The 26,783-nt window shown below is 40.7% G+C and overlaps 2 protein-coding genes across 2 annotated transcripts in view; one reads left to right on the forward strand and one right to left on the reverse strand.

Annotated features, from left to right (window-relative positions):
• The first annotated feature begins 2,548 nt into the window (after nucleotides 1–2,548).
• Nucleotides 2,549–12,267, forward strand: LOC114573713 (N-lysine methyltransferase SMYD2-A). The gene is made up of 12 exons (XM_028606020.1): nucleotides 2,549–2,785; nucleotides 4,572–4,635; nucleotides 5,147–5,257; nucleotides 5,363–5,423; nucleotides 8,172–8,296; nucleotides 8,455–8,522; nucleotides 9,164–9,266; nucleotides 10,092–10,202; nucleotides 10,340–10,460; nucleotides 10,693–10,867; nucleotides 10,959–11,067; nucleotides 11,315–12,267. The coding sequence occupies exons 1-12, from the start codon at nucleotides 2,616–2,618 to the stop codon at nucleotides 11,393–11,395; spliced, it is 1,299 nt and encodes a 432-aa protein (XP_028461821.1). The 5' UTR covers nucleotides 2,549–2,615; the 3' UTR covers nucleotides 11,396–12,267.
• The window catches only part of LOC114573712 (tyrosine-protein phosphatase non-receptor type 14), a 42,403-nt gene continuing 27,887 nt past the window's right edge, over nucleotides 12,268–26,783 (reverse strand). Inside the window, exons 6-20 of the mRNA XM_028606019.1 lie at nucleotides 26,584–26,654; nucleotides 26,374–26,461; nucleotides 26,165–26,253; nucleotides 25,905–25,992; nucleotides 25,584–25,666; nucleotides 25,306–25,366; nucleotides 24,620–24,698; nucleotides 23,274–23,743; nucleotides 21,884–23,176; nucleotides 20,493–20,633; nucleotides 19,246–19,464; nucleotides 17,806–17,934; nucleotides 17,345–17,579; nucleotides 16,526–16,689; nucleotides 12,268–14,243 (exon numbers count right to left, since the gene is read on the reverse strand). Coding sequence (XP_028461820.1) covers nucleotides 14,115–14,243; nucleotides 16,526–16,689; nucleotides 17,345–17,579; nucleotides 17,806–17,934; nucleotides 19,246–19,464; nucleotides 20,493–20,633; nucleotides 21,884–23,176; nucleotides 23,274–23,743; nucleotides 24,620–24,698; nucleotides 25,306–25,366; nucleotides 25,584–25,666; nucleotides 25,905–25,992; nucleotides 26,165–26,253; nucleotides 26,374–26,461; nucleotides 26,584–26,654 — 3,339 coding nt within the window. The 3' untranslated portion in view covers nucleotides 12,268–14,114. The remainder of the gene's footprint in view (nucleotides 14,244–16,525; nucleotides 16,690–17,344; nucleotides 17,580–17,805; nucleotides 17,935–19,245; nucleotides 19,465–20,492; nucleotides 20,634–21,883; nucleotides 23,177–23,273; nucleotides 23,744–24,619; nucleotides 24,699–25,305; nucleotides 25,367–25,583; nucleotides 25,667–25,904; nucleotides 25,993–26,164; nucleotides 26,254–26,373; nucleotides 26,462–26,583; nucleotides 26,655–26,783) is intronic.

Raw genomic sequence — 26,783 nt, forward strand, 5'->3', positions numbered from 1 at the left:
AAGCAATAGCATAGTAGGTAAAAAAGCCATATTACAGCATATCAAAAAAGTCATAAAAAGCCATAGTATAGTATGTTGAAAAAAATTATTAAAAAGTAGTTCATAGTAGTTCACTAAGTCAAAAGAATTCAAAAAAGCAATAGTTTAGTATGTCCAAAAAAGTCATAAAAAGCCATATTATATGTCGAAATAAGTGATAAACAATTCATAGTATAGTATGTTGAAAAACGTGATATAGATCCATAGTATAGTATGTCCAAAAAGTTAAAAAAGCCATAGTACAGTATGTCCAAAAAAGTCATAAAAAATCCATAGTATAGTATCTCGAAAAAGTCATATTATAGTATGTAAAAAAAAGTCATAAAAAAGTCGTAATAGAGTATGTCGAAAAACGTGATAAAAGTCATAGTATAGTAAGTCGAAAAAATTCATAAAAAAGCCATAGTATAGTATGTAGAAAAAAGTGATAAAACAGCAACATTATGGTATTTTGAAAAAGTCATACTTTGCTATAGCGACAGACACTTTGACATATGATGGGAGAAGCCTGATATTGATCAACCAACCTTGTGGTTATGGGACTACAATTCAACCACCAAGACTTTTTTGGACATACTATACTGTAGCTTTTTATCACTTTTTTCGACATACTATACTATGACTTTTTTTATGACTTTTTTAGACATACTATACTATTGCTTTTTATCACTTTTTTCGACTTACTATACTTTGGCTTTTTTATGAATGTTTTCGACTTATTATACTATGACTTTTTTATGACTTTTTTCAACATACTATACTATGACTTTTATCACGTTTTTCGACATACTCTACTATGACTTTTTTATCACTTTTTTAGACATACTATACTATGTCTTTTTTAGACATACTATACTTAGGCTTTTTTTTTTTTTACTTTTTTGATATACTGTAATATGGCTTTTTTACCTACTATGCTGTCAGTCAAAATATAGTAAGTCCAAAAAGTGTTTAAAATCCATAGTATAGTATGTCAAAAAAAGTATTAAAAAGCCATTGTATAGTATGTCAAATAATACATAGTATAGACATAGTGGAGAAGCCTGGGATTGATATGCAAAAAAAGCCATAGTATAGTGTGTCGAAAAAAGTGATAAAAATAAATGTGTCATACTATAAACATTTCATGGTATCGTATGCCCTAAAAAAAGTCATAAAAAGATCATAGTACAGAATCTGCTTTATTTGGATATTCTGCTTCCTTGTTAGACCATAATCTCTCTGTACAAAGTACTGTTATTTATGGAATGAATATTGCTAAAAGCATAATTCTAAGACTCTGGAAATCAGACACTATTCCTCAATTCAAGACCTGGTTGACTTACCTCACAGGAATACTCCACATGGAGAGAGTGCGGTATGGTGTTATAGGCAACCTTGATAAGTTTTATAATATATGGCAACCATTTCTGGATCATCTTACCCACTTTAACACTGACCCTGATCAGTAATGTAAGGCATTGTGTGCTGTCTGTTCTGCCCTCTGCTGAGTTTTTGCTTGTGCTTCTTTGCTGAAATTGCATACGCCCAGGTTGCTCTAGGTTTTTTAATTTATCTTTTTTTTTTTTTTTTTTTTTTTACATTGTCATTATTAATGGTGGATGATGTTGATAATTGTTCACATTGTTTTATTTCTGCTGATATTATTATTCACTGAGTTGTATACATCTTCTAAGTGTATTTTGTCTTAATAAAAATCTTAATAAACATACTTAAAAAAAAAAAAAAAAATCATAGTACAGTATACCATAAAACGTCATAGTATATCTTATAAAAATGTCATAAAAAGTCATAGTATAGTATGTCATAAAAAGTCATTAAAAACGTAATAGTATAGTATGTCTTAAAAAGTAATAAAAAGTCATAGTATCGTATGTCATAAAAGTTTCAAAGAACTAAAACTGAAATGATTTACGTTCAGTTTTTTAACCTGGCAATATAGTTTCAGTTTAGTTTCAGTTTTTCTTGGAGGTTTTAGTTTTTATTTAGTTTGTTTACTAAAAATAATTTGACAGCTTATTTTCGTTTGGTTTTAATAACCTTGATAGTATGCCATAGAGTCATAAAAAGTCATAGTAGCCTATAATATGTCAAAAGAAGTAATAAAAAGGTATAGTATAGTAGGTCATAAAAAATCATAAAAAGTAATAGTAAAGTATGTCATAAAAAATGGAATAAAAAGTCATAGTTTAGTGTGTCATAAACAATGTCATAAAAAAGTAATAAATTAGTATTGTGTCTAATTATTCCAAGGGAATTAGGGGGTCCCCGGTATTTATCTTGTAAGGGGGTCCATGGCTGAAAAGATTGAGAAACTGTATATGGCTCCTTAAATCAATTATTGGGTACTTTAACAAAAGTAAAAAGTTTGGCTGTCAAAATAAAAAATTTTACAATGTTTTCTTAGTTTGTATAAAACTACAACCGGGCTCTCTGCCTTTGGATGCTACTATGAACTATTATTAGAAGGGTGACGCCCCTACTCTTGGAGCTGAGGTGTCACATCCCACTTTTCTCCCAGGTCCTTGTTGTGAGTAAAAGGTCATTTTGGAGGAAGACAACCCGAAGGAGGCACTATGATGGGCAGCATCGAGGGACTTGAGAGGTTTGACAGTCCTGGGAAAGGCAGAGGTCTCCGTGTTACCAGACCCTTTAAAGTTGGAGAGTTGCTGTTTTCCAGCCCGGCGTACTCTTTTGTGCTGTCATTATCAGAGAGAGGCTGCTACTGCGAGTTCTGCTTTACCAGGTAAGTAAAGGGTTATTTTTATCACTGTGTGCTGAGACAACGTATTTCATTTTCTGTACTTGAGAGTTCATAAAGAGTTTTATCTTTCTGTTTCACAACCTTTGAGATGATACTTGACATCATTTGGCTGGATATCCTGCAACACACCATTACATATGATTCACACACACACACACACACACACACACACACACACACACACACACACACACACACACACACACACACATACACACACGCACACACACACACACACACCCCATTTAGGCACTTTGGGCACTTTGTCATGAATATGCCGCTCAATAAAATCTATTTTGGTTATCTGGTTCATGTATCTCCTGTTCCACATGTACCCTCTGTGACCAGCTGTGAAAGTATTTGAGTTGTGAAGCTGTGCAAAAGATGTTGTGACCTGAGTAGCATCATGATTACATACAGTGTATTTCAATATCTCAAGATATTACAATATCACTGGTCATCTATTTTGCAGACATACTATTTAATTATGTATTTAAATCAGTTGATGTAGTACTCACATAGTCAGGTAATCATAAATGCATAAATTCATATACTGTATTCTCCTGAGATAATTTCAAAATGACACACAGCTATGTCAGTGGTTTACTCATAAATGACGTTTATTCGTACATTCAGCTCTTGATTGTGCTTGGCTGCATGTGTTCATATAATCTAATCTAATGGTTCTGTAAGGTTCACTGTTGATGATTTACACTGAAGGTAATGTGTCCTCTTTCAATAAATTATGCTGCTGTGCTGCTTTATTAAACTTTCTTTTAACTGAAAAGTTTCACAAGTCTAATTATGTGCACAGTTTAAATTTTGTGCAGTGACATTTTTAATATTGACCAGTGCTGATCCTCAATTATCAGGTGACTAAAAGAAGAATTTTTAAAAGCATGATTTCCTTTTTTCTGTTGTAAACCTATGTAACCCTACCTCTGACCTTAGCCTTGCCCCAATCCAAATCTAGTTGAGATCCTGAGACAGCCATTTAATTCAATTTACTGTAAGTTAGAAAACACAGCTTCAGGAGACGCCGGTGTTTCTAAAGTGCAAAGGGAGCCAGGAGACTAGAGGACTTATGCAGATACAGTTATAGACAACCCATTGTTTTATCATAGAGGATCAATGATGTTTGATAAAGCTCACTTTAATTGACCACTATGTGTAGACTGCAGTCTCTGTATGGTTGAACCAATCACCAGCGTGAAACTCTGGGTTACACTTGCACTTTACATCAGCTAATGTGTTCCCAGCCTGTCATGTTCATGTTCAAGCAGTTTGTTGGACTTGGTCTGACTACCCACCAAAGTGTCTAAACAATTAAATAGGTGGACTTTTGGACCACTTTATTTTTCAAAGTGGTAGAGAGACAGCTGGTCTGTTTTAAGGTCAGCTCTATTAATACCACAGAATGTTAGTTAAACCTCTTTGTTGCTATCAGTTACGACAGGCCACTAGCAACTGCTGGTTCTTGTCTCAGTACCATGGAGCAGGACGTTTAAATGTCCATACAAACACTTACACACTGAAGCACCTCGATCCTCACATACAGATTCATTCACAACATTAAAGTGTGATATCTACACACCAATCTTTTGGATGCAGGTTGATATCCACTGGGCTGTGATGTCTTACGTTTGAGTGTTGTTTGGTTAAGTCTGGGAAAGTAAATTATACGCAGATGTGTGAGAATCTTTCAGGAACGTTTTAATCATATGCTCTTTGCTATCCATAATAGACCCTGTATTTTTGTCATTTATAGGAAAGAGGGCTTGGCAAGATGTGGAAAGTGCAAGAAAGCCTTCTACTGCGGTGTGAAATGCCAGGTAGTAAACAGTTGGGGGAGGGACAGAATGACTCTGTAATGTAATGATTCCTGTGTAAGATGATGGACCATATATTGTAGTTCAGGGCTCCAAACAATTACTGTGTATTTCCTTCACAACATCTACTGTATGTTGCACAATCACAAGCAGATTAACTCAGGAATGATATTTGCTTATGCACAAATGTCATCGCTGAATTCCTGTCACTCTAATAATGTAAAGCTGAGCCTGCAAAGCTGAGTAAGAGATGACCTAAAATAGTCCCTGGGGATACCAAGGGATGAGTGTAACATTCAGAATAACAGTGTGGAGTCACATCCCATCTTTCAGCTTAATGTTTCAGCCGGCAGTGTAGCTCAGGGGCCATAAATGCCAACTGTTAGGCCTTTTGTTATGGTGCGACCTAAACTGTAAATAGTTGGCTCAACCGTATATGTTTACAATTGAATCGGCTTTAAACTACAGGGCTGTTATTTTGTGTGCAGTTACAATATTGATGTATGTTGTATAGAAAGGGGACTGGGCCATGCACAAGCTGGAGTGCTCTGCAATGACTGCATTCGGAGAGAACTGGTGCCCGTCAGAGATGTCCCGCCTGGTGGCCCGGATCCTCGCCAAGAAGGTTGGCAAGAATTTGATAAAAGACAACACGTCCTTTTGGAGTGTTTTCTGGCACATACTGCGGTTCACTGAGGTCATTTCTGTTAATAGTGTCTGTTTTCCACAGAAAATGCAGAAAGAAAGATGTGCTTCTGAGAGGATCTTGCTCATAGAAGAGATCCAATCACGTGAGTAAATGCTCCTTTAACGCACATGCATGGTTGTGTTTGTGATTAGCTCTCTGGGGACAACCCTTATAAACCTACTTGGAAAGTGTCAGATTTAGTATGAAGTGTTCAGAGACTCTGAGTTTGTACTTCAGTCCTAAGTGTCCCTAGAGATCTCTCTTTAAAAAAGCACAACCCATTCAGATAAGATTGAGAGAAACACCCAAGGCCACCTCTATATATATCCTATAGATGTGGGTCCAATGGCCATTAGACGTAACAAGTGTAACAACTTGAATGGAAAAGCAGGAACACTTTAGACTAACACACATTGCTGCTGACTGCATGAGTGTCTGTAAATGTTGTTGGATCGAGTTTGTTGTATTAAGAAAATTCATAATTGAGGTTCAGTTCAAAATCATTAAAAAGTATATTAAATAATATTTCCTGACAGTAAAGAATATTGCATGTATAAATATTTACAGTACATGGTGTATGTGGCATCAAAAACAAAGTCTAGGCTGTTGGGAAGCCACCAATTTTTCACACATACACGTGTTTCCTGGGTTAAAGCCCTGTGTTTGTTTGACCCATCCACCTCTTTTCCCACCTTTAAAGCGTAACTCTCGCCAAAATGCAACCTAGGGTCTTTTTGTGAAAGTACCCGAGTCAAACTTTTGTTTAAAAACATATTTAGGACGGAATCACCACATTTAAGATTTACCATATTTTCGTTTTTCTGTCAAATTGCCCTGGTCACACTTAGAGCAAAGTTTAATGTCGTGTCGAGCCTGTTGTGCCGATTCCGTCCTAAATATGCTTTTAAACGAAAGTTTGACTCGGGTACATTCACAAAAAGACCCTAGGTTGCATTTTGGCGAGAGTAACGCTTTAACAGACTTTCTCCTGCATAATGTTTTAATCACGTTTCATGACTTCCTGCTTTGCTCCTGTGATAACTACTATGGCCGCTAGAGGGCGCCGCCACCGCCTAACAATTAATGTAAATATGGTAATTGCTGTTTGTACAAATGACCTATGGGGTCGTTTTTCAAGCCAATTATAGTCTAAAATAAATTCTGCTAATACGTATGCATACTATTCTGGGTAAATACATGTTTAAAAAATATACACTACTGGTCATAAGTTTAACAACTTCATGCGGTTTAATGTCTTATTGTACTCTGAAATGAAAGAATACAACAAATGAACAATTTAAGTTAAAAAAGAAATCATGGAATCAATTTATAAACCAAAATGTATTCAAAATTTTTGACTCATCAAAGCAGCCCCCTTTGGCATATATAACAGCTGAACACACTCGTGGCATTCTTTCTACAATGGAAATAAAATATTCTTCAGAAAGTTCTTCCCAACTCTGTTGCAGAAGTTCCCATAAATGTGTGGCACTTGTAGGTTGCTTTGCTTTCACTTTTCTGTCCAGTTCGTCACAAACCAGCTCAATGGGGTTTAAGTCTGGTGACTGTGCTGGCCACTCAATGTTTTTAAGTTTACCATCTTGTTCTTTTTTGCTAAGGTAGTTCTGGCATAGCTTGGACTTATGTTTTGGGTCATTATCTTGCTGTATGATGAACCCCTGACCAACTAGGTGTATACCAAAGGGTACTGCATGGCGCTGCAAAATGCTGTGGTAGCCGTTTTGGTCCAGGGTGCCTTTCACTCTGTACAAATCACCAACCCTGGATCCAGCAAAACAGCCCCAGACCATCACGCTTCCTCCTCCATGTTTGACAGTTGATGTCACACACTGAGGAAACATCCTTTCGCCTACTCAACGGCGTACAAAAATCCTGCCTGATGAACCGAAGATTTCAAATTTTGATTCATCAGTCCATAGCACCTTCTTCCAGTCTTCAGTAGTCCATTGACGATGTTTCTTGGCCCAGGCAAGCCTCTTTTTCTTATTCTGACGTCTTAGCAATGGCTTTCTTGCTGCAACTGACCTATCAAACCTGCAGCTCAAAGTCTTCTCTTTACAGTTGAACTGAGACTTGCTTATTACGACCACTATTAAGCTGTGCTTGAAGCTGTTGTCCTGTGAGCCGCCTATCACGCAAGCTGTTGATTCTCAGAAACTTGTCTTCTGATTCTGTTGTGGCTTTGGGTCTGCCAGACCTATTCCTGTCAGAGTTTCCCCCAGTTTCTAAGTGCCTCTTGATGGTGAAGAATACTGTACTCACTGACACCTTGACTTTTTCTCAATTTCTCTGTAGGAAAGACCAACATTCTTAAGTGTTATGATGGTCTGTCTCTCTTCCATTGTTAATTGCCTTTTTCCCAGCATTTTTATAGCAACACACTACTTTCTGCAGTACAATACTGTTCATATAATGCTCATGAGGGTATGGTACCACAGTGTGTTCCAACAATACTTGTATACAAACAGAGGGGATTGTAAGTAATTCAGACAAGTTGGAACACCTGTGGGAATTGGTAGCACCAACTTTCAAAGCTTGATCAACCTCCGTTGCTGCAGAACAGCTTTACATTGTTTACCCATTTATTGTTCCCTGAAAAAGGCCTTTTTGTAAAATACTGAAATGTACATTCATTTTCAGTTTTGCGTAACCTTACTTTTTTTTTTTAACCTCAGGCAGTTCACTACTTACCTTTGTACTTTCAAGCTATTCATTGGACTTGAACTGCTAAAATTTCAATAAAAAACAAAAAACATTGGGGTGTTCTAAAACTTTTGACCAGTAGTGTATGTTTCATCAATCAAAATGTCTATCACTATTCCTGTAACAGACGTGGAGGATGTAGACAATGAGAAAAGAGAGATGACTGAGTCAGATATTGCCGGACTGCATCGCTTTTTCTCCAAACATTTGGAGTTGCCCGACCATAAAGACCTTCTCACACTCTTCTCCCAGGTACCACACACACAGACACACACACAAATGACTGGTGATAATAATATCTATAGAATCGTACATTCTCTTTGCTCTCCTTATCAAGGAAGCATAGAAAGAAGAACAAAAAAATATAAATCATTTGATGTTTTTGCATTGTTTTCTTTCTATGAAAACAGGTTGCCTGTAATGGTTTCACTATAGAGGATGATGAACTGTCCCACATGGGTACTGCAATCTACCCAGAGTAAGAAGGAAAACTCACATGCATACATACAAACACATTTTCATTCTGTACTCTTTCAACAACAAATGTAAAGCCATAGTATATTAGACAGTATTTCCCTTACATTTGTGTTTCTAAATGTCTTTTCTCTTCTGTGGATATGTGTTAGTTCCTTGATTTTATTTTTTGGCATTGGCCATGCATGCTAAATGCTACAATTAGCAGTATTTGTTCATGTTTTAAAGGTCAGTATCTGGAGCAACATGTAACAGATATCCAAAGAGGCCAGATTATCACTTCCTTGCAAGACAACTTTTCTTCTCCTGTTGGTCATTTGGTAGTACAATCGGCTCCCTGCTGTGGCTGAGGCTGTTAAGTTTTCAAATTTGCCCTCTCAGATCCATTTTAAGCTATTTCCAGCCTGCCACCCAGGTAATAGCAAGGTCGCTAACATATGTCATGGACACTCAAGACCTCTCTGTAAGAGCACTTGTAGCATAGTGTTGTTAATACCACTTCCACAAATGTTAGTTATTACTGTATCATTAATAATAACAAGTTGGCTCTTTTCTCACTGCTCCTATGTCATCAAATGTAAGAAAGTAGAGAGCTGGCTTTTTATTCTAATTTGATTCTTTCCCTGTGTGTCTGTCTCTCCAAAGTGTGGCACTGATAAACCACAGCTGTCTTCCCAGTGTCATAGTCACATATAAGGGGACGTCTGCTGAGGTTCGAGCAGTGAAGAACATGAATCCTGGAGATGAAGTGAGGAAAAGGGACAGCTGCCATGAGAGGGGGTTGGGTTCATGTTTTCAAGTGTGTGTGAATGGAGAAGGGAGCCGAGCTTATTACGATTGTGCGTGTGAAACGTGTCTTGCTGTTAGCTCGATTTGATTCTATTTGGTGGATTAGCCTGAATCCAAATGAAGATTTGCTAAATTGCTTTTAAACTACTAAAGAAATTTAAATGACACAATACTTAATTTTCTTCTTCCAGTGATATATAGGAATTGTTCAACTTTGAATGATGTGTAAGCCAGGCATTTTTTTAAATTGTGTTTTCTGCCTTGACTTTAAAGGAAAAGTTAAACATTTTGGCAATGTGCTTATTAGCTTTCCTACCAAGAGTTGGAGAAGATGTATATAACTGTCTTGCCAGAGAGTGGTATCAATCTTCTCATCTAACTCTCAACAAGAAAGCAAATAGCCAAATTTTTTCAAACGATTCCTCTAAATCTTGAAACAAACTTAATAGGTTGTGGTTCTCTGGTCTCTTTCTCAACACAGGAAGTTTGGGATTCAAATATAATATGGATGAGATAGTAGCTTACAAAATGGAGAAGGAGACTTGAACATTGTGATATTGTGAGATTGAAAGTCTTTACCATGACATCACTGCTGGCGTATAGTTCCACGTGAATGACAGTTTACTTGTCAAAAGTGTGACAAGACAACGCTGTAGAAGAAGAAGAATGTGTGTGGTTTAAAGGGGGGATGCAGCAGCTGATTAAAGTGGCTGGCAGGGTTATTTTTAGACTAACCTTGTAACCTGAAGAAAAATGATGAGGAAAGTGTTATTTCCACTTCTAGGTGCTCATCAGCTACATAGACCTCCTCTATCCAACCGACGACCGTAACAACAGGCTGAGAGAGTTCTATTACTTCACCTGTCAATGCCAGGAATGCAAAACCAAGTCCAGTGTAAGACACCACAGGAAGTGCTGAGTGAAAAAAAATACTTAATCATACAACTGCCATTGCAATTCAGGTAATAAAATTTAGAAACAAAACTGCATGGTTTGGTTGACTATCGTGCTCTGTGTCCTGTCTTCCTCCAGGACAAGGCAAAGTTGAAAGTGCGTAAGCAGAGTGACCCCATCGAGCAAGAGGTCATCAGCAACATGGTGCGCTATGCCAGGAAAACCATCAGAGAGTTCCGGGCCCTCAAACGCATAAAAAATATCCTTTAATGTCACTAAATTACACCGTCTCTTGTGTTGTCCAATTTGTTTGCACTTTTAATTTCATTTACAGCTGCACCTGCAGGTTCGTTCAGTGCTTATTAAACTTTCTTATGCAGATATTATTCTTTAGCAAAGTAGCTTTCAAGACTCTAAACCATCTGTTTATATGTTCAGAGGCCCTTTGAAATCTCAGTTAAAACTTGATGCAGCCCTTGACTCTGTGGCACCCCCTAGTGAGTTGCTGGAGATGTGTGAACAGAGCCTGGATGAGATGGGTGCTGTCTTTGATGACAACAATGTCTACATGCTTCACATGATGTACCAGGCCATGGGGGTTTGTCTCTACATGCAAGATCCAGATGGAGCTATCAGATACGGCGAGAAGATCATCAAACCTTACAGGTGATGAGAAACAGTGAACAGTTTGAAAAGTTGTAAAGGTGATAAAAAAAAAATCGTAATCATCAATATGTATGATATCTTTCCAATGCAGCAAGCTGTATCCACCCTACTCTTTGAATGTGTCCTCCATGTACCTCAAGTTGGGCAGACTGTACATGGGGCTGGAGAGGTACTCAGTGGGCATCAGCACTCTCAAGAAGGTAACATGACCTGTTGAGCTTTTACATCAGACTTTCATACTCAAAAACAGCAGCTACAAAGCACTTTTAACCAAGTAAACAAAGTAAATGCTATTATGATAAACTTGAACAAAAATCATTAGGCCTGGGTATCATTTTAAAACTAGGATACTAGTTTCTGTATCAAGTACCTTACTTAGAGGAATATACCTAGAAATCATGTACATATTTTTATGCTGTACAATTATATATGTTTGTTTGCACACAGGCAATGGCCATAATGGAAGTGGCTCATGGGAGGGATCACCTCTACTTGACAGAGTTGCGCAAAGAGATGACACGAAAATGATGAGAAAGGAAAGAAATGATGTTGAACACAGCTCATCCGAAGCGACTGCAAACACTCCTTTGATTAGGAGCTTCACAGAACTGAAGAAACATTCTACTCTTTTTGATACTGAAGCAAAGATAGAGAGCATTCATGTTTTTTATGCAAAGTGTTGTGCAACAAAAATATTTTTGGATATTTAACTTTTTACAACAGTGTTATGTATGCAAGAACCTATTAGTTTGTTGGATGCAGGATACTTTTGTACCAAGCGTGCATTTAATGTTCAGTTATAGGCAAATGTGAAAGTCTGACATTGTAAACACTGCTTTTTATTCATGTTGACCATAAGGTGTTTAATAGTTATTTTCCAAATTGTTTGTTTAGGCCTGTGACTGACACGTCAGCTGGGTCCTGTCATTTATCGGGGTCAAGTTGTTTACATATGTGTGTGTGTGTGTGTGTGTGTGGGGGGGGGTCAATTCAACAAAATCCCTGTCAGCCAATCAGGACAGCTGCCTCACCACAAGGGGCCTAATAAAGCTGCAGAACGGGCCTGAGTCACAATGGCGATTTGGGATAGAGCACCGTCAGGGGCATTGGGAAAAAGTGGACGGAGTACCCAGGGCCCTCATGTGAGGAGGACCCAAAAGGATGATAGAATGAATAGCTGTGGATGCGGGGAGGGGCCCATAGAAAATGCCTTTCTACAGGGGCCAGAATTTTGTGCTATGCCCCTGAGCACCATGTTTGCACTAGAACTTTGTGTGAGTGCTCTGTGCTAATTAATGTCTCCAGTACTGAGAGAGAACCCCCTTTCCAACACATGCATTATTATTAGCTAATGGAAATCATTACAAAATTCCCAAATAAATGAATTTGTGGCAACAGTCTTAAAGAAAATAAGGCTTTATTGCATAATAAGCAAGTATAACATATCTGGGGAGAGAAAAACAAAAGACTTGATGCACTGAAAACACATATACAAAATATATGTACACATACTCTGAAAAGGTATTCGGTATTTTTGCCAACAAAAAAAAGATTAAGGGGAAAAATTAAATATAAACAAACAGTGGAATGCTGTGTGAGGAAATACTGTCACAAAGAGAACAGAAGTGCAACAAAACACTTATATGTCAAGAGAGCATAAAGCTTATACTTATTTGAGAATATATACAATGAAATATAAAAATGCATGCATAGTTTATTATGTTGCGGTATTTTTAGGGTACCAAGTCAAAAAAAGAAACTATATAAAGAATTTGTAGAAATCTTTTCTCACATGCCCATTCTGTACAAAGTTACTTTGGACATGGCTGGCTTTGCATCATATTAGAATATTCAGAAAATTAAAAAAGAATATTTCACGTAACATGTACAGTAAAAGGAAATTCTTCAGAGTGTAATTTTATAAACAGGATACAGGAACATGGCAACATAATAATAAATTGGGTATGGATCAGATTAGTACTAACGGCTGGCAATTTTTTGGTCCAAAGTCACTTCTTACCATTATCCTTCAAAAATAAACCAAGACATCAGTATTCTCCTACTGCCAAATCTTTAAAGTTGTTCTCATAACAAAACACAAACTATTAAATACTGATTCAAAAATTTAATATTTGGAGGTAAAAAAGGAATTTAGTGTACCAAACCCATCCAGAACCCTAAAACAAGGAAAGGGCTGTCAGCTTCTCCTTGTTTCATGTTTCAATAAGGCACAATGATACATTGCATACAGTATTTTCTGTATAAGGACACAATTCTCTATTGAAGCAAACTGTAAAATTATATTTATAAATGACCTCTAATTCATCAGACAAAAACCTTTTAGACTTTTGAAATGTTTTTAGGTAAGAAATGTGTTAAGACACATTTGAACGCAAGGAGCAGTGAGTCAAGAAACAATTGAGTGTTAAAATGCATTTTGTGTTTGCTTGTGGGGAGGATCTTAATAGAAATGTATCAAGGAAAATGTCAGCGATCCTTTTGACATTGACAGGAAAGCTTTTCGAAAAATATAGTAAAAATTAAAAGTGACAGGGCAAGGATCAACATGCTTGTCAATGCTCCATTCAATTGCAAAGGTGGCCACAATCTTAAAAGAAATAAATAAAAACATTTGTTACAATGTTGAAGTAAATATTTGCCATCAATACTTAAAGGGAAAATGTTATTATTTTAACAGTGATTTAAAGAATACTTTTGTTTGGCAAACTCTTTCAGAGTATAGAAAATAGTCATAATACTGCTGCCATCTACTGTTCATGCAGCATAGTGCCAGCTCTAATAATGGCTAAATAATAAATGAGAAATGTAGCAGGCAGGCAATCTATCCAAACTGAAACTGAGATTTAATTCTCAAGATATTTGTTAAGAAATCTCTAGCACACACGGAGCATATAGACATGCATTGGGAAAAAGCACAAACATGCACTCTCCGCACAGAGGGACCAGGTCCAAAAATTAAACCCAGGGGAAACAACTACACTCATTAGGAGAAATGGTCGTCAATTTCTATACAGGCCTACAAAAATCCTTTCCTCCCTTGAGGTGAGTTTGTATGAAAATCCACCAGAATTTCCATAAACTGCCACAAAGAAAATGGATCTCTGTATCTGCTTCCAACCAGCTATCAGTCATACTGTATCTTTTGCACAGTTTATTTGAAGGACCATTGTTGTTCTCTGGTGCCATTCTGCCACGTCATGTAAGGTCAAAGGTCAGGACCCCAGGCTCAGATGAGGCGGGAGTTCTTGAGGAACTGAATAAGGACTTGGTAGACAAACTTGTACTGGGAAATGGTCTGCACCATCAGCATCCTCTGCTGCCTCAGCCCTGACAACATGGTGGGAACTTCCACGGGCTGAAGGGAAGGGAAGAGGAGACAGACAAAATACGGTGATTGAGAAGAAATAAAAAAGTGAGAAACAATCATTTAGGGGTATAACCTGTAAAATGGACTCAGTATGTGTGCAGTAACAAGGCTACATGTAGGTCAATTACAGAACCCACCGGCTATCGGCCTGACGGCGATCAAGCCTCTGGTGGCAACAGCCAATATTTCTGGGGTTACGGTGTAGCAGGGCAGTTGGAGTCTCGCGGTATCACGTGATCCCGCGAGATTGCCGAGATGCGAGACCAATCAGTGTCCCGCGAGGAGCAACTGGCAGCTGCGGGCGTAATTTAGGTTTGTGTGACAACACGGAGAGGCGACTGTTTATTCAAAACAACAATGGCGGCTCCCAAAAAGGTTAGTGTAGATGCTACACTAACGTCAGTTATAGCAGAACTGGAGAGTAGGCTTATTTATTTATTGAAAAGAGAGCAAAGAACGGCACTCTTCTCCTGATTGGCTTCGGCGAGAGTTTGATAGACAGGTGGTTCATCCAATCACCTGCCAGGTATTGCTTGAAAGTGCCCACCCTTTTCCAAACAGTTTGTAATTCTTCTCAGATGGTTCTGTGTAACAAACCATCGGCGTACCAGATTAGGTGTTGCCAGCAAATATCCAGATAATGGATATCTGGGCCAAGATTTCCTCTTCTGTGCGCCAGGTCTGATTAGCAACTTGATATGCCTGAATGGAGTTAGAGTTGAAAGACGATGTCTCTATTAAACAGATATCTGCATATGAATGCAGATAAATAAAAAGGTATTCAGCATCAGACGTCAGAGCTTATGGGTTTCGAGACTGCATATTGGCCAATGACGTCCGCCTCTTTTCCTCTTTACATGGACTGTTTACCTGCATGTGACCAAAGCCTGCTCAAACGTGATTGGTCAATACTACTCCGACTACAAACGGAAACCAGAACACATTAACCTGTCTCCACTCCTGTATGTATTTGCATTAGCCATATTCCGACCGGAGGGATTTTTGCAGTTCCTAGAACATAAAATTCCTAGAACTCTTTTTTTCTCGTGTTCCGACTGGACCAATTTGGGGATTTTTAAGTTCCTCTGGCTGCAGTTCCTGTAACTCTTTCAGCTCCTACTTCAGGGCAGGGTCTTTTCGCTGTTCCCTTTTCAGCATAGAAAACCTAGGTAAATGAGGGTCGGGTTTCCGGTACAGACAGACCAACAACGGGACAATTTTAACAATTTTCACCATCTTATTCATCACTAAATTCACTTCTGACAACGTTTTAGGCGCGAAATGAACTGTTAACCTTTCGAATATAGGCAGTCTTGCGAAAATTGATGCCGAATTGACAATTTGCTTCAAAGTTTTCGGAAGTGGGAAACTCCATGAAGTGAGGCGACAGCCAGCAGGTGCCTGACCCGGCCGCGAGCTCGTCACTCGGCCAGTCCTGCTCAGAGACCCCGCTGTAAGCCGGAGGACTCTCAGACCGCTCTCGTAAATAAGAGGCTTTTATTTCGCCATTGACTGTTCGTTTGTTCAAATATCACAACACGTGTCCATCATAAGATTAACAGGAACCTGTGGTAAACTGTCTTTTCGGAGTTAAACTCCACAAGCGTGCCCTGCGGGCTTGACAACCTCGCTGTCCGGCCGTCACACACACACGTGCACAGTGCAGCCGGCAGAGGCGGGGAAGAGAGAGATACCTGTTTCTCTTTGGGAGACTTGTTTAAATTATGACAAATATGCTATATACATTAGATTTTGTATTTAGTTCATACTTTTTTGGTGTATTTGTTTTCTGATTTTAACGCTATAAAGACCGTTGCATCACTCTCTTACCCCTCGTATGGTCCCTATGGCTACTTGGCCAGTGCGAATGCAAATGGAAAAAACGGTTTTGGGGGAGAGTAGTTAGTAGAACTGCTTAGAAGTGGACTTTTCCTATAACTACATTCCTGTAACTACTTGGTCGGAAAGCGGCTATTGTCTCACTACAGAGGACTCACTGAGTAAAATAACGGGATAATACCTGGTCTGCATACCTGGATGAGAAGGTGTATATAGTGTTTTACAAATGTGCTGCATCTTTTAAACAACTCTGCTTCCAATGTTTTCTCAAGTTTTCAAGTCACATGATTTGCATCCTCATAGGAAACTTAAAAATATTAAGCTGTGTGTCAATTAATGAGATACTTGTTAGATATACAGTATATGTTGTCAAAGAAAAGCTGTGATCCTAAAAATGACAAAACCTTACAGCCCAATTAGACTCCACCCACCTCATTGTGCTCCAGGCAGCTGATCATGAGCTCAGTGAGGATGACAACTCCAGTGCGACCCACCCCGGCACTACAGTGAACCACCACAGGTGGATTGAGGCTCTTTGAGGTGTCCAGCATGGAGTTGGTGTGTCTCCTTACAGACTGGATCTCCTCAAGGTAGGCTGCAGGAAAGAAGAAGAAGACAAAGGTAAGATGTGGGCAATGTGTCTGCCAGGCTGAAGAGAGAATTTGTTGAATGTGGTTAACTGCTTTTGTTGCTCACTTGTTGTATAATGACATATTTTCAGAGCATGTGACTTCTTTAAAAGGAATGGCAATTACACACTTGCTTTCTTGAATAACAGTACCTTTCTCATATCAGATATGAAGCTAGAACCAGGAGACGTTTAGCTTAGGTTAAAGACTGGAAGCTGGGGAAAACGCTAGCATGACTCTATCCAAAAAGGTAAAAACCACAAATTACCATTTTTACAATTCAGTTTTTGTATGGATTAAACAACTGAGAAAAAAAAAACATGTAATCCTTTAGAGGTGCTGGTTGCTTTTTTTAACATTGAAGAAAGGCAGGCTAGCTTTTCCCCGTGCTCAAAGTTTTTATGCTAGGCTAAGCTAACGGCCTCCTGGCTCTAGCTTCACCACAGCCATGAGGGGGATGTCTTGACTAACTCTCTGAAAGAAAGTGAATGAGCATATTTCACAAAATGTCAAACTATTGCTTTAATTGGACATTAAATAATGAAAGCATGTTGACTGTTTCATCACTTCCTGTTAGGTCTTGAAATTCCTACAAACAATGATGATTATGATTACACTCACAGAGGAATCCCTGGACATATTCGGGACAGCCCTTCTCAGGCCAGTCAGTGTACTGAAGGTGCCAGACCGTCCTCTCCTGGCCAGACAGAAGGTGTTTAACCTTTAACCCCGTGGTGGCGTAGCAGCCCGAGTCGGTGCGGAATTTGGTGGTCACCTTGAACTTGCCGTGAGTGGCTGAGTTGTGTTTGGATCCCAGTTTAGGCCAGTAGCGGTGACTCTTGGATCTGCCACCCTCCTGGATGGAAAAGATGGGAGGATTAGGATGGAAAAAAAGAGAAGAAGGGGATGACGGAAAATACATGATGTGCTCTGACACTTAAATAAACATAATCCCATAATCACAAACACACAGTAACACACACACTTTCACTGTCATCCTATTTCTCACACACAGACAGACTCCAGCTGTCAGCCGCTGAAAAATATCCACATCTGTGTGTGCCATGTGTCCGTGTGTGTACCTCCTCAGCAGTAACCATGGCAATGACGTTGACCCCCTGCTCCCAGACCATCTGCCAGAAGTCGGCACAGGTGTTGGCTAGTGGGCCCTGGGTGGCAATGTAGTGCCACTCCTCCCCTCTGATCATCACCTGGGAAAACACACACACACACACACACACACACACACACACACACACACACACACACACACACACACACACACACACACACACACACACACACACACACACACACACACACACACACACACACACACACACAATTAGTGCACAGTGACTGCAGAGAAAACAAGAATCTGCCTACACATGAGTAAAAAAACTAATCTGCTTACTAATCAACCACATTTGAATTAAATAAAAACTCACACTTCAGGCAGAAATTAATGCATTTATACTAAAATATATTACATTTTAACAGCTTATTTACACACATTGACAATAATCTCATCCACCATTGGAGGGCAGTATAAACATAATTTTCATCCACAGTTTGATTCTTTTATCTCACTTATAAAATTCCCTCTTCTTTAACCTTCTTTTGCTTTCCCTAATTAGTAATCACAAGGCCACACACAGCACTGAAAAACTTCCCATCTTCAATACACCCCAACCACAGAGTGCCATTGCATAATGAGCATGTCCCAGCTAATTCCTCAAGCCACCTTGTGACTGTAAACACTGTATTAGGAGATGGATGAGGAATAAACAAGGCCTTTTGTTCTGTGGCAGCTACCATAAATGACGGGGGAAAGTAAGAGGGTTATACCGTGATAGGCAGTGATTCAGTGCTGTTTTTGTGAAATGCAAACTCATGCATACACACAAGCTTGCACACACACACACTGTTTGCAACTAAGCATGAATAGAGGGCTAGTGAGAGCAGCTCAGGTTGACTTAAGAGGGTTTGGAGTTTGGACCACATTCTTTGGGAATTCCACAAGCTCTGTGAGCTTAAAGGCCCAAACAGCCTTCAACAACTGCCTTTCATCCCTTACTCCGAGCCATTCGCTGCTTAGGAATGACCCTACAAAGACTAGCAGCGAGCTGAATGTGTTGTGTTGTGTTGATGCTCTGCGTTTAAATTTTTGGTGTATGATGTGGCTGTTGCAAAGTACTTTGATATTGATATAACTGTGATTATGTGCATGTGTAACCATGTATCTCCAATTGTGGTGATACATTTTTTCAGATTAACTAATGATCAAGTGTTCCTTTATGGATTTAGCTACTTAAGCTAAATAAACCATTTAAAAACCCATAGGATTTCCTGAAAAATCTATTGTAACAAAGGCTTCTTATCTTGGCTTATGAAAAGTTGACATTTCGGAGAAACATAGTTTTCATAAGAAGATAAACATATACAAAACAACTTCCCATCTTTGTTAACACAAATTCCTTTTTACACTTTTTGGCATTTTACCCATGACCCCTCGAGCGCACCTTGATATGCGAGGCATTGATGTAGCCCGTGTTGTTCTCCTTGTTTGGTACAAGCTCAACCCGATTCTCTTCGTATGGAACAACGTCACGGAAACGGTTACGCTCAGTGTTTTCGGGCAGAGTTGCTGTAGTGAGAACACAGTCTGTCCTCTTCTTGGGCACCTGTTCATACTCAGTGAAGACCCGCTCCTCTTCCAGCTTCAACTCCAAGGTCTTGCACTGAAGAGACAGAGAGAGAAAGAAGGAGAGATGAGGGGGTGTTAGTCATTCACATGATTCAGAGCTTTCTCATTCAGTCCAAGGGGCTTTTATTTGTTTACATTCCACCAAACTATGACTATTCAGACCAGAAGAATTCAGAAATCACATTATAATATACGTCTACATTTCGAAACTCATCAGCTGAATACTGACTTCAATATCAAAGAACTCAAGCACGTAAACTGCATCAACACAGCGATAAAAGAGCTGAATATGCAGTGGTGGTATTCATCCTGATGGGGGTCCATATTTATTAGGCCAGTCATGTTTGAGAGGACAGCATCTCTGTCTCTCCCGCTCTCTTTCTATCACTCTTTCTGTGTGGTTTGCTCTCTCTCGGGTCACATTCTTAACATACCAACAGGCCTAGAGGCGATAAGCACCACCATGCCACGCGTTCCACAGCCCACTTAGGGCTTGCCCCCGTTAGCTTAGCAACAGTCGGGACAAAGGTTGGGTTTCACACCTCTACACTCAAAAAGGGATCCAACAGACAGTATTTGGGAATTTAAATAGTGTGATTATCAGTTTTACAGTGACAATCTTCAGCCAAGCTTCCTTAATCATTGGCAATAGGTGAAGAATCTGTAAGTTAGAAGGTCCAACATGAATCCTCCAAACATAAAATTTGCTTAAGTTAAACTGGGGCTAATTGTGGTGTGATTATATTCATGTCTATAATGGTTTGGTTGCGTACCTTTTGAGCAATTGTGAGTAAAAAAAGAGATCAAAAGAGCTTTGTGTATTGTATCCACTGCATAAAATAATAACAAACCTATAATGTTCACATAATAATGTTACTTCAATTTACGTCAACCATAACACCATCATTTTTTTTTAAATAAATCAATAGCACACGTCTAACTGAAAAACAAACAAAAGGACATTTGCTATATCTTTCAAAAATACTTTTAGATACACAGTATGAAATCTAAAAACTCAAGCAACCCCACATATATTTTATAAAGTAAGAGCAAAAATCGTACCCGTTCGTCGGTAGCAGCCTTGGCACCTTCTTCCGCAGGACTCACGGGGACAGGCATTCGGGCCACGTAGAGGCCGTTGAGGGCGGCCATCATCAGCGGCCTCTTCATGGAGTCGACGGACATCTTCTGTCTTTCCAGCGTCTTCAAGAGAGAGGAAAATCCTGGTGTCATGGTTACAGGTAGCGGCAGCATTGCGAGACTGACTGACCTGCGCTAACCTCAAATCGGTAAGCGCGCACATGTGCGTGTGTAGAAGTGGGTGGGGACGATTTGACGTGTGTGTGTGTGTGTGTGTGTGTGTGTGTGTGTGTGTGTGTGTGTGTGTGTGTGTGTGTGTGTGTGTGTGTGTGTCCATCCTGCCTGTAGGACAAACCTGGTCGTACCAATCCAATTGTATTCCGTACAATGGTGTGAACTAACAAGTCTGAATGTAAAGCCTATTAAGAGTAGACTTGCAACTTCTTATCCATCTCACTTCGCCCTCAACTTCTTTTGATGCTTTCATCCTTGTTTTGTCCTCCTGCACATATGTTTCATTCTTTCAGTCCTTTGTTTATTCCCACTTACCTATTTGGCTTCCTTTCCTTTACAGAGCACACACTCCCTCTGTCACCCTGTCTTTTTTCCTCTCTACCAAGCTAACCAAACTCTGACCCATATTGCGCAGTCCCTCCTTCCTCCAAGGATTACTTCTGCTAATCTCTGATGCTATTAAACCTCCAGGACCGCTCCACCTCCCTTATTCCCTGTGGGACAGTCAAAACAACAGCTTGGGGGTCACCAATGGTGTCCTCTAGGTATAAGATAAACCAGCTGAGGGAAAACAGCTTTGGACCAAAGAAAAATATTTTGGAATTTCATTGACTCACACTATAAACACCCGGCAACACCAGGTCACTCTTGAACAGTGAGGTTTATCGCAATTTAAGTGAGCCGATTACATGATTTGACTTATACCTGGACTCTGCTGCTGTGTGAAATGTTTGTGCCTTAACAGAGATCCAAACTACACAAGAACACCCAACCCAAAGAATAATCGGAGGGATTTATAAGGGTTTTAGCTGCCTGGGGGACTCAGAGCCTAGTGCTACACTCTCAGGTTCTGAACCCCGGATTACTGCTAATCAGGAGCTATAAAACTAGCTAGCAAACAACAACAACAACTGAAATATTTAAAACTGAACCATTATAGTGTGTGGGTGTGTTTGTCCAGTACAGAATTAAATAAATAAATAAATGATTGTCAACATTGCTGTCAAATTATTTTTTGTTATTAATTAATCAACTTCAGGAATTTCAGGACTGATCAATAGCACATCAGAAAAAAATATTGTGGCACTTGCATAAAATAAACGGTGTCAAGGCAATGAATTACTGAATGCTTGTCTCACCCTCTGAGCGATTTCCCTCTCCACTATGCTGTCTTCTAAGGAGAACATCTCTGACACCGGCCTCTCTTTGACCGGCTCCTTCCTCACTCTCTCTTTCACACTGGTCAGGTCCGGTTCTGAAATAGATGGACCCAAAACTGCTCCATTCACCCCACCCTGGTCCCCTCGGGTCAGTGTCCCACCACCGCCTGCACCACCACCACCTCCAGGCCCGCTAACACCTGGGCTCTGCCCAGCTTTGATTGCTCGGCCCTGGGATTGGTTTGGGTCCATTGGTCCCTGGTTGCTCTGTGGCCCTTGATTATGGTTTCGGTGGTGAGTGTGGTTGTGGGTGCGGATTTGAGCATTACTAGAAGGTCTAGGAGGACCGGGGTACTCTGGAGGGGGTTTGTTGGGCAGCTTGGCCAATGCAGCCTGGAGCTGAGCGCTGATGCTGATGTCCTCATTGAGACCTGGGATTTGAACATCCAACTCAGGCCTCTCCTCTTCCTCTTCCTCCTCTTCTTCACTCTCACTACTGTGTATGAGCATTGTAGCATTGGAGAGAGTCTTTTGATGCTGGTAGGCCACAGGTGGCGTTACACAAGTTTCAGATGCTTTCTGGGCAGGCATCTGCACGGACAACTCCTGTGGCTGCTGAGCTGGAGGCTGGGGTTGTGGCTGAGGGGTTTGGGGCTGGGGTTGAGGAATGGGCTGAGGCGGCATCACATGTTCTCGCAGAGTATTCCTCCGATGAAGGGGAGCATTCATACCCTTCATCACTAAGCCCTCCATCCCTCCTCCTCCACCTCCTCTCATGCTGCTGATCACCTCCATGCTGTGTCTCTTGCCCAGGGTGGAGCGGTGCTTAGCAGCTGCAGTTAATGGTTCACTAACTTCCTGCAGGGACTGGTGAACCACGGCCGAGCTGTCCGGCTGGAAGGTCTTGACCGAGAGCTGCACCATACGGGTAACCAACTCTGGACTGCTGCCCCCCATGCAGCGGTGACGGTGGCTAGCCAGGTCCGGGGTGCTGGTGGCCGGACGGAAGGAGCTGGAAGGGTAGGGTGGAGGAGGGCGCGACATGTGGTTTCTCAGCATGTTAGCTGTAGCTGCATAGCTTCCCGCATTGTTCCCCTGTTGTTTGGTATTTGCCAGCTCAGGTGTGCTGACAGTGTGAGAGATGGAGCTTCCTACACCTCCACCCCCACCACTGCCTCCCCCTCCATTAACGCAGGGTGAATGACATGGGCCCTGGCTGCTGGCTGGTCCTCCCTGATGAGGGCCATGGGACACTGGCTTACTGTAGCTGATCTGCAAGGTGAAAATTCATAGAAAAACAATGTGAGATGGAGAGAAGATGCATAAATAAGAAATTTAACAAAATCAAACACAGATCATCCACCTCTACCTGTGGTGTGTAAGGTCCCGGACTGGGCCCCAGGCCATGATAAGGGCTCCTCTCCCTCATCTCTGGCTGGCTATATACCAGAGCCTCAGGCTGGCGGTAAGCACATGCATTACTGATGTTCAGACTGCGTAGCGATTGGCTGTGGAGGTCATGGTGAGTGGGGACTATGCGCCGCTTCTGCCTCATGACCGCATCATACTCAGGCGTGGGCCGGTAGGATGGAGCAATGATGGCACTGTGGCGGTGGCTTGGGATGTAGTCAGGCCGCATGAGTTCGCTGCCGGGGATGCTGAGGTTGGAGGACATGGGCGAGGGCGGGACAAAAGTCTGGGAATGATTGAGGGAGCTCAGGCTGGGGCTGCTGTACATGCTTCCATTGGGCACGGTACCGTTACGGAAAGGAAAGTCCGCCGGGCAGCGGTCCAGACTGGTCTCTGACTTGTAGTAGGGGTCGTCATGGAAGATACTGTCTAAAGATCAAAAGAGGAAGAAAGAAGGGATGAAAAAGACCAAATCTTCCTTAAAGTCAATTTTGTTCAGTGTACTGAAGGTGGCTTTGGTGTTTTCACCCTCAAGAGGTTTCTGATGTGGCAGAAATTATCATTGTTTGTGTCTGGTTGCATTGCAGCACCAACCCCCTTTGAAAAAATTCAGAAAATTCCCTCCCAGTAGTAAGTACCAACTTACTGTAGAAAGGGATAGATTGGGAATATTTTCATCCAACCATAATGATGGTGAGTGGTATGCATGCCGTTCCTCTTTACTCAACAAATAGAGCATTCTCTTGTGTGAAACTATCTCAAGCCCACAAGCAGGCAGACATACATAATCTCCGTCAACACAAATGGAGTGTGATGCCTGAGGTCACACTACAAAATGATCTCACACCCACGCATAGCAGCACACCCAGAATTTTTTCCACTCGCTCTGTTTTACTGTCAAGCCAACATGAGTAAAGCTCTTCGGATTATAAGGCCAACTGAGTGTGTGAACAAGTCAATGAAAGAGTGAAGAGCAAAATGAGGTCACTGCTCTGCACCCCAAACATTGGGCTCTAATTTGCTGGGAGATTGTTAAAATACAAATGGGCTGTGAGTCACACGCCTGATGGGAAAGACACAATTAGCTCCATTCAAATGCTTTAGTTATCATCAGGGAGGATACATCTTAAATCACACTGGTCAAAGCAGTGAGCTGGAGGGGTTGAAACTTACTGTAAATATGTGTGTGTGTGTGTGTGTGTGTGTGTGTGTGTGTGTGTGTGTGTGTGTGTGTGTGTGTGTGTGTGTGTGTGTGTGTGTGTGTTTCTGTTTGTGTGTGGGTGCGTGCATGTGTTTTACACGTACCTTGAGAGCTCTGTGTGTCCTGATAATGCTCTCCATACTGGGAATGCATTGACTGGAAGTTACAGGACTGGGGCCTCGGCTGAATAAAGAAACACATTCAATGCAATAAAGAAGAAGAAATTCATGTTTATACTCTATTAAGTTATGCATATCATAATCTGCACATATTGAAACAGCCACTAAATAAACTAAAATATCACACTGCAATCTTTGCTAATACAACAGGTGACTGTGACTGACTCAGATCTACTCTAGGGCCATGGAGTTGTAAACCACCAATGCCTGCAGTTCTCCAGATAGATAACTGAGCACTTGAGTGGACTGAGTGAAACAGCTATTGTGCCAAATTTAGCCTAGCCATTGTCTGGCCAGCAGGGAGGGAGACGCACAAATCACTGCCTTCATTGTCGCAGCGGAAATCAAACCAAGCAACACCCTTGCAAACTTTCCAACAACACCCACCACACCACCAACGCACGTTAAAACCAAGGCTCCATGGCACAATTAAGTGCTGCCCTGAGTGGAACAGCAGGGTGAAATCTCTAACCACGGCCATTTCTGTCTTCCCTCCCAAATTCTCCCCCTGTCCCCTGCCATCTGGTCTCATTTGTACACTTTGTCAAACCACTCAGCAATATCCAGTGATAACGAACTATATCAAAGCAAGCAAATGGTGCTAACGGTACCAGAGATAGGCGGTGGGTCCATGTGGGTCTCCTCCTGATTGGTGCAGGTGAGTGATTGGGCCTGAAGGGAAACAGACGAAGATGATTCACAAACCAAAAGTTCTGTGAACTCTGTATCACCAATTTAAGATTAACGTTAAACTATTTGTTTTTGTATTACTTTTTCGGTTTATATGACAAAATGTTGTTGAACTCTATTTTAAACATTAAATGAATTTAGGATATAAAAGTGTTTAAACGGCCTTCAGCTGGCCTCTCCGGCTGGCCTCGAGACTCACTCTGCACAGATCTTGTTCTGTTTGTAGAATTTGTGTCTGGCCGTGAAAAGACGAGCGATGTACTTTGCCATTTCCATATCCTCCTTCAGATACAAACACAGAGAGAAAAACATTGATATTTGAAATTAACACAGCATTTGTATTACAGGGGAAATCAAAACCATGTACAGTATTTGTCTGTGTGCAGGGATATCTAGTAATGCGTTTGTGCTTTTTTTTGGTTTAACTTCCCACTAGAAACCTTGTGGCCCGTGTGTGTGTGTGTGTGTGTGTGTGTGTGTGTGTGTGTGTGTGTGTGGACTCCGCAGACACAACACTTACCATGTGAAAAATAATGGTGTCGTCTCTGCTTGTTATCTCTACTGTGATGGCTGACTTGTTGTGCGCTATGGTACCGATGTCCTTCCACCTGTCCACACAGGAATACAAACAAATGTACACAAGGATTGCATTTTCCCACACAAAATACCTAATATTTTCTTGCATATTCATTTATTTGCACTAGCCCACCACTTCATGATCACAGATAGGGTCAAAACTCATAAATAGATAAATATGATGTAGATGGAGGAGGGGCTTACTTGTGGAGCATGATGGATCTGCCATTTCTGTGTTTGACAAACACCCCAATGAAGGACACACCGATGAAAATATCGTTGGTGTAGTTGTCCTGTGGAAGAAGATTGAACATCAAAATGACACAGTAAAATCTTCTCACAATCAAATAAATTGGCTATTCTGTAGAGGTTTGTCTGTGTAGGAGGCTGGAAGTGATATGTAATGGATCTACCTTGGCAGGAAAGCTCTCCTGCCCAAAGCCGTCCAGTTTCTCCACATCCTTGATGTACAGCAGCTCTGCTTCAGCGGTCTGCATTCGACTGGAAAGTACAGACAGATATAGTACCTGGTACTAGGTAACTCGTTGTCTCTGAATCATCTTTTATTTTATTTTTTCTCACATGTGCACATGTACACAAACACTATAAAAATTAAGCTGTACCAGTGACTCTTGTGCTCCTCAGCGACTTTCTGGGTGCACTCTTCCAGCACCTCCTCGCCATTAGGCCAGTTCTGAGAGAGAAAAAAGTGAGCAAAACAGGCAGCAAATAAGAAAGAGATGGAGGATGAGAATAAGAAAAGAGAGGTATGAAAAGCAACATGTGATGGAGGATAAATGACAGAGAGATGGCAAGGTAAAGA

Source organism: Perca flavescens, chromosome 18 (genome assembly GCF_004354835.1).
Source record: "Perca flavescens isolate YP-PL-M2 chromosome 18, PFLA_1.0, whole genome shotgun sequence".
NCBI lineage: Eukaryota > Metazoa > Chordata > Actinopteri > Perciformes > Percidae > Perca > Perca flavescens.